The 12,252-nt window shown below is 40.5% G+C and overlaps 1 protein-coding gene across 1 annotated transcript in view; it reads left to right on the forward strand.

The window, feature by feature from the left end:
• Positions 1-12,252, forward strand: part of ADCY2 (adenylate cyclase 2) — a 395,282-nt gene that overhangs the window by 260,700 nt on the left and 122,330 nt on the right. Inside the window, exons 6-7 of the mRNA XM_063086882.1 lie at positions 7,191-7,302; positions 10,374-10,501. Coding sequence (XP_062942952.1) covers positions 7,191-7,302; positions 10,374-10,501 — 240 coding nt within the window. The remainder of the gene's footprint in view (positions 1-7,190; positions 7,303-10,373; positions 10,502-12,252) is intronic.

Consider the following 12,252-nt stretch of genomic DNA (forward strand, 5'->3'; position numbering starts at 1 on the left):
GCTCCCTAGGCACAAGCACTGAAGCTTCATGGTGGGTTTTGCAGGGGCAGTGCCTCTGTGAAGTTGGGTGTTCCAGGGAAGTTGGAGGTTCCACGGCCCATCAGTAATGATGGGCTTCTGGGGTATAACCAACGAGCGATCAAGGTCACAGGGAACTCTTGTGCATCTTAACTAATTTACAGTGAAAGGTACTGCTTTTCCAAGACTGGCACAGTCATATTAACTTCCCAGGGAGCCATTCTGGGAATCACATACCTAGAAAACTAACATGACATTATCATGGGGGTGTAGCCAGGAAGGAGAAGGGTGTGGGGCCTTTGTCACCCCTGAGCTCTAGAGAGGAACGATGAGGGGTCCTCACTTCAGGCTGGAGTGTGGGCTTCCTTCCATAGCCCCCCATCTCTCCACCACTGTAGAGTGGTTCATCCAGACCATGGTGTTCTGTCCATCAGCAATTTCTGTGTCTCACCTATTCCTGCTACCACTTCTTTTGGGAGTTTGTTCTTTCATCCATTAGTTATATTGATGTTTGTTTCCTGTTCTAACTGGGTTCTCTCGTAAGTAGCCTGTGCATGTATCTGGCCTCATTTGTTAGGTTTTGATGATATTAGTTTAGCTGTCAAAGAGGGTACTTGTTCAACTGTTCAGTAACCACCAGCACAACAACCAAACTGTTTAGCATCTGCTGGAGCCAACATCCGACCTGTTTGCCCCGAGCTCAGACTTTCCACAGCATGCCACTGCTTCCTGGCCCAGCTGCTTCAGGTTCAGGTTTTTTGAAGCTCATTAATTAGAAACAAGCTTAGGAACAACAAAATATCCTGAATATACAAAGCAATCCTGAGCAAAAAGAAATAAAGCCAAGGGCATAACACTACCTGACTTCAAATTATACTACAAAGCTATAGAAACCAAAACAGCATGGTACTGGCATAAAAATAGACACTAAGAGCAGTGGAACAGAATAGAGAACCCAGAAATCAACCCACAGAATTATAGCCAATTGATATTTGACAAAGGCAACAAAAACATACATAGGAGAAAAGACTGCATCTTCAATAAGTGGTGCTGGGAAAACTGAACATCCTTATGTAGAAGAACGCAACTCTAGTTTCACCTCTCACCATATAACAAGATCAACTCAGAATGGGTTAGACTTAAGTATAAGACCTGAAACTGTAAAACTACTAAGGGGAAATATAGGGAAAACACTTCAGGAGCTAGGACTGGGCACAGACTTTATGAACAAGTGTCCCAAAGCACAAAGCAGTGAAAGAAAATATAAATAAATGGTACTGTATCAAACTAAAAAGCTTCTACACAGCAAAGGAAACATTCAACAGAGTGAAATGACAACCTATAGAGTGGGAGAAAATATTTGCAAACTATACATCCGACAAGGGATTAATATCCAGAAAATACAAGGAACTCAAGCTATTACACAGTTAAAAAAAAAAAACAAATAACCCAATTAAAAAATGGGGAGAGGAGCTGAATAGACATTTTTCTAAGAAAGACATACCAATGGCAAACAAGCACTTTAAAAAATGCTCAACATCACTATTCATCACGGAAATGCAAATTAAAACCACATTGACATATCACCTCACCCTAGTTAGACTGGCTATAATCAAAAAGACAGAGAATAACTAATGCTGGCAAGGATGTGGAGAGAAAGGGACGCTCCTACACTGTTGGTGGGACTGTAAATTAGTACAACCACTATGGAAAACAGTATGGAGGTTTCTCAAACAACTACAGATAGACGTACCATATGATCCAGGAAATACACTTCTGGGTATATACCTAAAGGAATGGAAATCATCATGTTGAAGGGGTACCTGCACTCCCATGTTTATCATAGATCTATTAACAATAGCCAAGATATGGAACCAACCTAAATGTCCATCAATGGATGACTGGATAAGGAAAATGTATATACATATATATGCACCATGGAATACTACTCAGCCATAAAAAAGAATTAAATTCTGCCATTTGCAGCAACATGGATGAGCTTGGAGAAAATTATGTTGAGTGAAATAAGCCAGGCACAGAGGGAAAAATACCACATGTCCTCACTCATAAGTGGCAGCTAAGATGGAAAGAAGGAAGGAAGGAAAGACCACAGTGGTGTGTTGGACTTGCAGAGGGAGAGAACACACCTAGGGTTGTGGAGTGGGGTGAGGGAGGAGAGGTGGGGGCTGGGGAGAGATTAGGGATTAGTTGGGTGGGGAACATGGGGGATAATTGCAGTTTGAGGTAATGGGCATGCTGATAGTATTGATCTGGCCAACACATCTTGGGCTCAAGCGGCAATGGTCAGCTTTGTACCCCATGAATATGCATAACCAATAAAATTTTTTAAAAAAGAAACAAACTTGACTACAACTTAAATATATTTCTAGGGCAAATCTTATTTGACATCAGATTTTAGAAAAGGCATGTAAAGCTACTGATATACATAGCCTGAGCATACACAGATATTAATGTACAAGAAACTCATATCAGGAAGGAGATAGAAAAAAAAACGATTACAGTCAAGTAGAAACTAAGGAAGCACCATTGGATAAATGATAGAAAAGAACTAAATATATTTAAAGAAAGTTCACACATATTAAGGAGTAAAATTATTTAAAACACTGGCTTGCCTGTAGGTTTGCGAGCATTGTGCCTGTAAAATTACATTCAGGGCACCTGACGCGGTATACTATACTAGTGATTGCTCTTCCCAGCCTTAACCGCCTGCAATGCCCCTCCCATCTCAGGACATATTTTTAAGTTATTTATTGGGTATTCAAAACCTGTAAAGATAAATGCAGCTGTATCTAAATGGGGTCACAGGATATCGTTAAGTAGCTGGGTTACAGTGCAGGAACAAATAGATCTATAAAAATGACTGAAGATACCAACAACCTTGGGGAGTTAATGAAGGGTCCTCATGCTATCTATATTAGCTATCGATTTTTGTGTGACAGATTACCCCAGAGCTTAGTGGCTTAAAACATCAATAATCATTATCTCACAGTGTCTGTGGGTCAGGATTTTGAAAGCAGTTTAGCCAGGTGGTTCCGGCTTAGACTCTGCCAGGAGTCTGCAGGCCATATGTCAGCAAAGGCTGCTGAAGGGTCTGCCTCTGAGATGGCTCCTCACATGGTGGCAGGTTTGCTCTGGCTCTTGACTACAGGCCTCAGTTCCTCATCAGTGGGCTCTCAACGGGAGGCTCACGTCCTCCCACAACATGGCAGCTCACTTTCCTCGGAGCAGGGAATCCAAGAGAGAGACAGGTAGAAGCCACAGTGTGTTCCGTGATCTAGCCTTGGAAGGTCATTTCTGCTATATCCTATTGGTTACACAGGTTAAGACATAGAGGGGCATGAATACTGGGAGGTCAGGGTCATGGCGCCGTCTTGGAGGCTAGGATCACAGGACCATCTAGGAGGCTGACTACCATGCAACAGAAGGCAAGGGACTGGTGGAAACCACCCCAACTGCCTCCGTTTTCCTCACAGATTGTCTAGAATATGTTACTAGTATTTAAATTTTAATTCTTAAAATATATGTGGGATCCAAAGTTACTTAAATACCTAAAGCTTAAATGACATGGTGTACAAATTCTTTTAAAAGATGTATGAAAACGTATTCTCTTTTCATCCTGGAACAGGACAGGTTTAAGCAAAGAAGCTGACTGGATGCATGGGTAGTGCCCGGTCAATACCTGGAGGTTTGGGGGGTTTTAGAAAAGAAGTATCATGTCTGTAGACAGTACCAAAAAAATCAGTTGCTAACTTTTGGTTCTGCTTTGAACATTCATCAACAAAACGTTTATTCTCTGTTAATACTTATTGGCTCTTTGCTATCTAAAGAAAATAATAATAATAATAATAACAATAATGATAATAATACATCATTGTAAAGGCAGCAAATACCAGTTGCCTCCTGAATCTTCATCATCTTTCTCTGAATTTTTCCCACTACTTTCAAAATATTTACAAACCCATCATATTTTTTAAAACAAACAAAAATAAATAAAATTAAAACAAATACACTTCCCTTAATCTCATGCCATCATCCAACTGTGGAATTACCTCACTCTCTCTTTCGTAGCCCAGATTCTAGAAATACTTCTCCACACTCTGACTAATCTTCCTCACTTTTTCCCCTTCCTCAAATTTCCACCCTCTGGCTTTAACCCCCACCATGCCACAGAACCCGTCCTTGCTAAGCTCACCAGCCTGCCTTGTCCCCGCATCTGTGCATGACTTCTGCATTCTCTTCTCACCGACCACTCCGGTGCTCTTGGCTTCATAAGCGTCGCCCTCCTGCTTGAGGAATTCTCCCATCACCTGGTCTCCATGACATTATATTCCCTTTCTTTCTTCCCACAGTCTCCTTTGTTGTTTTCTCTTCTTTAAGTCTGACTCTCCTGTAAATGAGAGTGGTTTTAGGGTCCCCTGCAGCTCCCCTCAGCTCTCTGCCTCCCTCCCTCTGGACTTTAATTCCCAACTACATGACTCTAAGACACAGAACTCAACCCCAGCTTTCCAAACCCGTCTACTTCATGGGTACCTAAGACACCACCTTCAAAGCCATCACAGCCAGAGCTGAACTAGTTATCTTCCCCCGCAAGCTTGTTCTGATCTGTATGGACCTAGGTTTCTGAACCCCATTACTCAGCCAGAAACAGGGTCTTCATTTTTGATGCCCTCCTCTCCTAGACCTCCAAACCTTCTGACGTCCAATTAGTAACAACGTCTGGTTCATTCTCCTCTTATCTCCTTCGTATGTCCACTTCTCTCTGTTTCCCCCCATTATGGCTCTTTGGGATTCCTGGGGTCTGGCTCTGACTGACCTGCCTGCTTCCAGGTTGCCACAGAAGGAAGTGGCAGCCTGGTCAGAGTTGGTCAGGTTCCTTTCCTATGTGGTCCCACAGTGCACTGTGCTTCCTCTACCATAACTCTGTACATTGCCTGCTTACTTTCTGAATCTCTCTGCTGCCAAATAACCTCTGGACCAGCTTAAGATTATCTACAGCCAGCCTATCTTAGAGCTTCTTTGCTCACTGTAAGTTTTGGCCCCAGGAAGCACTGTGGATGTTGTGGACAGGAAAGAAGTCAAGTGAACCCACCCACACATGCTGACTCCCAGTACTGCTTTGGATTAGCCACTCTTTCTCTGAGTGAGCTGTTAATCTTTCCTCTTGGACCATGGCTCAGCATCTGTGATAGCTGCCTCTGCAGGGAGCTTGGGAGAAAGAGAAATGGCATCATCTGAACAGAATGGACCCCGTAGTAGCCCAGCAGCCCTGATTTTCCTGGACCCTTCAGAGCTCCTTTGTCCATCAGCAGAGGAGCAAGTCTTTCTCCCAAGCTACAAGCCTCGTGCTTAGCATAAGGAGCAGAGTGTGGCCAACAGCAGAGATCCTGCCCTGATCCGGTTGGGACCCAACTGACTGGTGCCGTGTTATGATGGGTTGTTTCAATCATTGTGGTAAAATACACAGAACATAAATTTTACAATTTTAATCATTTTTAAGTATACAGTTCAGTTGGATTACATATATTTACATTGATCTACAACCATCACTACTATCCATCTCCAGGACTTTTTCTTCATCTCACACTGAAGCTTCCTACCCATGAACACAGCAGCTCCACACCTGCCCTTACCCCCAGTCCCTGGAAACCACAAGTCTTTCTGTCTCAATGGTTTGACTACAATGGTTTGGCTCCTCATGTAGGTGGAATCATATAGTATTTGTCCTTTTGTGCCTGGCTTATTTCACTGAGCATAATGTCTTCAAGTGTTGTAGCATATGTTAGAACTTCATTTCTTTTAAAGGCTGACTAATATTCCATTGTATGTATACACCACATGGCATTTATCTATTCATCTGTCAATGGCTTGTTTCTATCTTTTGGCTGTTGTAAATGATGCAGCTATGAACATTTGTGTACAAGTATCTGTTCTAGTCCCTGATTTCAGTTCTTTTGGATATATGCCCAGAAGTGGAATTGCTGAATCATGTGTATTCTACATTTAATTTTATGAGAAAGTGCCATGTTGTTTTCCATAGTGGCTGCAGCGGCAGTGCCATCGTACACTCCCACCAGCCGCGCATGAGAGTTCCAGTTTGTCCACATCCTCGCCAACACCTGTGTTTTTGTTTGTTTGGCTTTTTTTATATAATAACCATCCTAATGGCTATGAAATGGTAATTATTTTGTTTCATGGACAATCTTAAACCATATCATATTCACTGTCTGAATCTCAACCCACCAGCAGGAATTTAGTCTTCTTTATAAGGGCTTTATACAAATCAGAAGCATATTATTGTGTAAGAAACATTGTAATGCACACACTGGAGCTGTGTTTCCCCATTCTAAACACGTGCCAAGTTCTCCGGAATCTCACAGGTATCTCCACTTATCTGCACATCTCACGAAGGGACCTGCACTGTCATTTAGTGAGAGTGACTTCCCTGGACTCCTTCCCACCGAATCCACCCCTACCATGCTCTCTCTGTTGTTTTCCTTTACGGCTTTTATTATAATTTATAATTGGCCATTTGTTGGTGTCCTTATTTGTTTAATCCATCGTCCCAACTGAATTCTAAGTTTTAGGATGATACTTATTCTGTGTTTGCTTCCTCCTGGCATGTAGTATGTACCAGGAGCATTCGCTGAATAGTCTATTTTTTTAAAGAAGGTGATTATTTCAATTTTTTCTTTGAACCAATATAAACAGGAATTGGCTTTTATTATTTTGCTGCTTCTACTTTAGGGATTTGTACGCTAAAAATTCATGTAACAATTCAGGGAGAAGCATACTCATTTGATCATCAGAATTAGGATAGTTAATGAAATGTTGGCATGATGGGGAGGGGCTGGCCTGGAGGGGGAGAAGGATGACAGGGAAGAATGTTCTAGAACAGAGAGTGCAGGGCATGACTTTTTCTTCTCCCAATAATTCCTCCTCTCAACTACAAAAATGTACACCAAACAAATGTTTAAATGGGCAAATTCAACAAAATGTTTCTGTAGTCCCTATCCAGGAAAATGATATCTTTCTCAGGAAAATATAAATAAAGTTTAAAAAAAGTTATACTCTTTTAATGGAAAAGTTATCATTTCTTTCTTAACAAATATAAACTTGAAAATCCTGCGTCCCCTCCTCCTGTGTTCCCGCAGTATCTTGTATGCTGACATTGTTGGGTTCACCCGGCTGGCAAGTGACTGTTCCCCAGGAGAGCTCGTCCACATGCTCAACGAACTCTTTGGAAAGTTTGATCAAATTGCAAAGGTGAGCACAGTGGATTCCCACCCACTTTGAAGATATGTGAAATCTTGGCTTACTTTTGATCCATTCCCTTATCAATATCTTGCTTTTTATAAAATGATCTGTATTAGTCTGTTTCTGATGCTTATAGCAAAATACCTAGAACTGGGTGATTCTAAGAAAATGGAATTTGTTGTTTACAGTTACAGAGGCTGGGAAGTCTAAAGTCCAGGGAACACATCTGGTGAGGGTCTTCCTTGGTGGCGGCTGCAGTGATGCAGGGGTCTCACATGGCAGGAAATGGCAAAGCAGAGAGAGAGACTCTCATGTGCTCTCCTTTTAAAGCCCTCAGAGCTATGCCCGTGATCACCATTAAACCATCAACTTAATCACCTATTCAAGGCCCCACCTTTCAGTTACCATAATAGTTTTTCCCACCCTCAACAGTTATAGTGGGGCTTAAGCTTTAACGACTTCAATCCACTGCAGCATCCTTTAGGAAGGTTGTTTGTAAAATTTGTTAGATTTATTTGCCATTGAGTCTTAATGAGTCTCAAATCTGTATCAGGGATGTCATCGCATATAATTACCACATGTTTTCATGTGACATGCCATAGCATATAGTCACCACATGTTTTCATTTATTCTTGAAACTTCGGCTTATATATAACTCAGGGCACATATAACACATTCAAGACAATGCGATTCAATTTGGAAATCACTCTGCACTATACTATTTTAAGGTGCTCTATGAGGCATTTCCATGTCAAGGCATTGGTAAGATCATTTCTGCCTACCTGGCTGTAACCTCCTTGCATTCTTGTTGCTAAGCAGGACTCTAGAAGAACCCCTAAAGTAGGCTGCATAACTTCCATGCAAGCCCTTTGCTTACTGTTGTCTCATTTGACGTTCATGCCACTTAACCAGAAATGAGAGTTCAGTGTTTGCCACCCACATTCTCATTTATGGGAGATTTCATGGATAGGAAATGTTGATAAGTCATCTAAAACCATACTAGACCCTACTTTTTGGCACTTCTAGGCTTGCTGGTGACAATACTGGTGAGAAAATTTTCTTCCTTGCTAACTCTTTACTTCTCATAAAACATTTCTGCTCAGTCTAATTCTGTCTCTTTAGATTGTTCCTTACACCAATAAAAATAATTTATTATGCCTATTAATATTAATTGTTTATATATGGAAGAGTAGTTCCTAAATTTAGTTCATTGTGTGATTCAGTTCACTTTAAAACAATACAGAACACTCCAGCCACACCTCTTAAGAAGAAATCTGGCTTGCAGATGTTAGCACAGTCATTCTTGGGTCAAACTCTCCAATTTCGTAGCCTTATGCTGTCCAACTAACCATGACAGCTCTCACTGGGGATTTTAAAAAATCAGTAAGCACTTCTTTCTTCCTTTACCAAACCAAAGAAAGGGGTGAGTTTCATGGATGCTCATTTATAGGAAAAGAAAGGTTGAAGCTTAAATAATGTCTTACAAGTTTTAATTAACAGATGGTCCTATTTGTTGGACTATGGTCATGTTATGAAGAAACACCCTGATCTCTGCTAGTGGCAGCATAACTCCAGTGTTCACCTGGCATTCTCCTTTCTGTGTGCTTGTCTCACTGTCCAAAGTTTCCCTTTTGAAAGGGACAGCAGTCATTTTGCATCAAGGCCCACCCTCCTTTACCATGTCATCTTAACTAATTACATCTGTGCAACAATCCTATTGCCAAATCACAGGTATCAGGACGAACTTCAACATATGAATTTGGGGGGACACAGTTCATTACCCATAACAGAAATACTGAGTGTAACTTCCTCTAACCATCGGAACAAAGGAGTGTCCAGGCAACGTCTGAGTGCTGTCTGGGCTGACTTTGTCTATCCATTGTTGGTCAAAGGAGCAGCAAGCCTTGGCCAGCAGTTCATGGCTCATAGTCAAATAACTTTGGGGTAGAGAGCATTGTAAGCCAGCAGATAGCCCAGTCCATTGAGTGAATGCTATGTAAAGCACACAACTTAAAGCTAAGGAAATGAAGATCATTGCCACTCCCTGTTACTAATCCTTGTATTTTCTAGACTCAGAATATCTACATAGAAAGGATGGGAGGGAAGGCTGATTAATAAGTAATTGTTTGCCTTTTTCTTATGTATGATATCAGGAATTACTAAGCACATCATCTATAGCTCCATAAGAAAGCACACCCTAGCTTGTGCACTTTCAGACAGAGAAAAACATATGCAAAATCTTCTGCAAACTTAACACATGCTTAAGAAAAAGATGTTGTGTTTGTTTTATTATTTTAAATTTGTTCAGGCTTATGCATAAGGCTGTGTTAGTGTCTGAAGAAAAAAATTTGTCTTTGGCATATCTTTGGTCTTGTTTTTGTTTTTGCTTTATTTTACTGAAGAACCTATAAACTGGTTGAAAAGGTTAGAAACAGATGTAGGATTGATGCATATGAATGCAGTTAATCTAAATATTATAAATACAACCCAGCCAAGAAAAATAATGTTAGTCACGAAAATTAAGTTTTAAATTACTTGGCAATGTTGAATGAATGGTGGTTTATTAGATCATGGAGATATTTACTAGAAGCGACATGTCTGCAGGTAGGAGCCTGCTTTACCTTTAAAATAAATAAAGAAAGCCATAAGCATAACAGGGAATGATGTAAGATTCTAACTCAAATTCAGTTCTGATCTCTATTCTCTAACTGAAGGATTCTGCTCTGCATAGAATGTTTCCTTTCACCGTCATTGTTTGGTGATGTTCAGACTAAAGAGAATGATCCTATCTTATTCTCCTTTTCTTGTATGAAATGTAAATTATTCCAGAACATTCTGCCTGCTCTCCCATTTCCTCTCCTTTCCCTTATTCCTCCTGCTTTGGAAATGGGCGTGTGGGTGAGGGTAGCTCATTCTGGTTGGGTGACGAAGGGAAGCACAACTAGGTCTCATTTCTCTGTCCCCACAAGCCCCGTTCACTGGAACGGTGTCAGCAGAACCAGCACTTGATGATACTTGGAAAATCTGAATCATTATGCAAGTGCTTGATGCAACTGAAACTCTGTGATTTCTTCTTCCAGGAGAATGAATGCATGAGAATTAAAATTTTAGGAGACTGCTACTACTGTGTGTCCGGACTCCCTATATCGCTCCCTAACCATGCCAAGAACTGCGTGAAAATGGGACTGGATATGTGTGAAGCCATAAAGTAAGTGGACTGCTCTCAGTGAGGCTTGTTATTTAACTGCTTAACAATTTTGAGTTGTAATCCCCACCTGAATCTACTTCACTTTTTTGTCTACTGGTACTAAATACATTTTTTGCACATTTATATATAAATGTGCAGAGACCCTTTTATTGGCATGTGAGTAACTCAGTCTGAAGTAAGCCTTATAAATGCTTAGTATTGTTACTATTAGACTTAGGTCACAGTAATACTGACAAAAAATCTATGGGAACAGACTATTTTGTTCGTTTCAAAGGTGATTTTTAAAAAAATTGAATGTGTTTTTTGATCTTAAGGAAAAAGTCTGCTCTCGTAGAATCTCTCTGATTTCTGACAAATAATATAGCTACATACACATTTTAAGGGAGAAAGTAGTTTTTCCCACCAGACTGCAATTAATATAAAAATCCAGTACGAAGTTACTTCATCTAGTCAAAAATTGTCAGCTCTGTGAATTTAGTTTCAATTTCATATATGTTTTTTGTATTGTATTTCTAGCTTTTTAAAAAATCGTGATTCTAGAGAAGATTTGCTTACATAGAACCATGTTATCACTTCCATTGACAGGTACACAGTAAAGGTATAAGGTGAAAAGGTAGTTTTTATTACCAGTTCCGTGATTCATCCTTCTTTAGTAATGGTTTGCAGAAGCCAGAAAGAATAATCTCATAAATTATTAAATAATCTTAGAAAAACTTTTCTTGCTGATTGCATGTTTGAAAGATTTTAGTTTATTGGGTTTTTTGATTGTCTGTTTAATCAAGTGATTTGACCTTATCCTTCACGTATTTTTTTTTATCTGAACAGGGCTGAATTATGTGCTTGACATTCCAATTCCTTGTCTCAGATTAGAGTAAATGGGGCTCTCAGTGAGAAGGCAACAAGTCCAGTTGTCACTGTATTTAGTGCACCGTGTATGTTGGTCACATGCTGGAGTGGTGAAAAGGTTTATGGGTGGCTTTCCTGGTGTGTCCCGGGAAAAGGAGTGGAGCCCCCACAGCCTCAGCCACTGTTCTGAGATCTACCAGTCAGAGACCTGCGTGTTCCAGATCCCCCAGCTCAGTCGCAGATTACCGCAGGCCGCACTGCTGGACAGGTCAGGAGTGGTAGGAGAGTCAGGGGATGTTGATAAGGGAGTCAAGATGGGAGGAGTGGTCAGCCTGCACTCAGTTTCCCCACACGAAATACATCTCGTGGGAAAGAGCTGTGTTCCACTTGCTCCTTCCCATGAGTAAGTCTTTGTCTTCTCTGATGCATGAATCTTTTTTCCACTTTTTTCAAAAGTAAGTAACCACCCGTGATCCTACAGGACTAGATGGAAATGAATCTAATTGGTGGAACTAGTAAGTTTTCTCCAAATTTGTAACCTGCCCCTGGAGGCAAGCTCAGTGTTCGTTTCAAATACAAACTGAAAGGTGCTCTATTGGGGGAAAGCATTTTTCTTGATTTCCTTTTCAAATAGATGTGGGAAAGATTTTTCTGAAGGACAAAATTTTGTGCATCAATAACATTGGATTAAACAAAATCCACCCTTTCACTTAACCTTGAATTCTGCTCTTGAATCAACTGTTTTTTATTTCCATTATGTTTAAGTTATTCCGGTGTGAAAAAGTTTTAGGAGAAAGAATCCTTACATTACACTCACTGGCATGTCACCAGTTCATCAGAAATATTTCTTTTTCCTATTACATTGTTTTTATTGTGTAAAATATACACAACATAAATACTACCCT

This window comes from Cynocephalus volans, chromosome 2 (assembly GCF_027409185.1).
Source record: "Cynocephalus volans isolate mCynVol1 chromosome 2, mCynVol1.pri, whole genome shotgun sequence".
Classification (NCBI taxonomy): domain Eukaryota; kingdom Metazoa; phylum Chordata; class Mammalia; order Dermoptera; family Cynocephalidae; genus Cynocephalus; species Cynocephalus volans.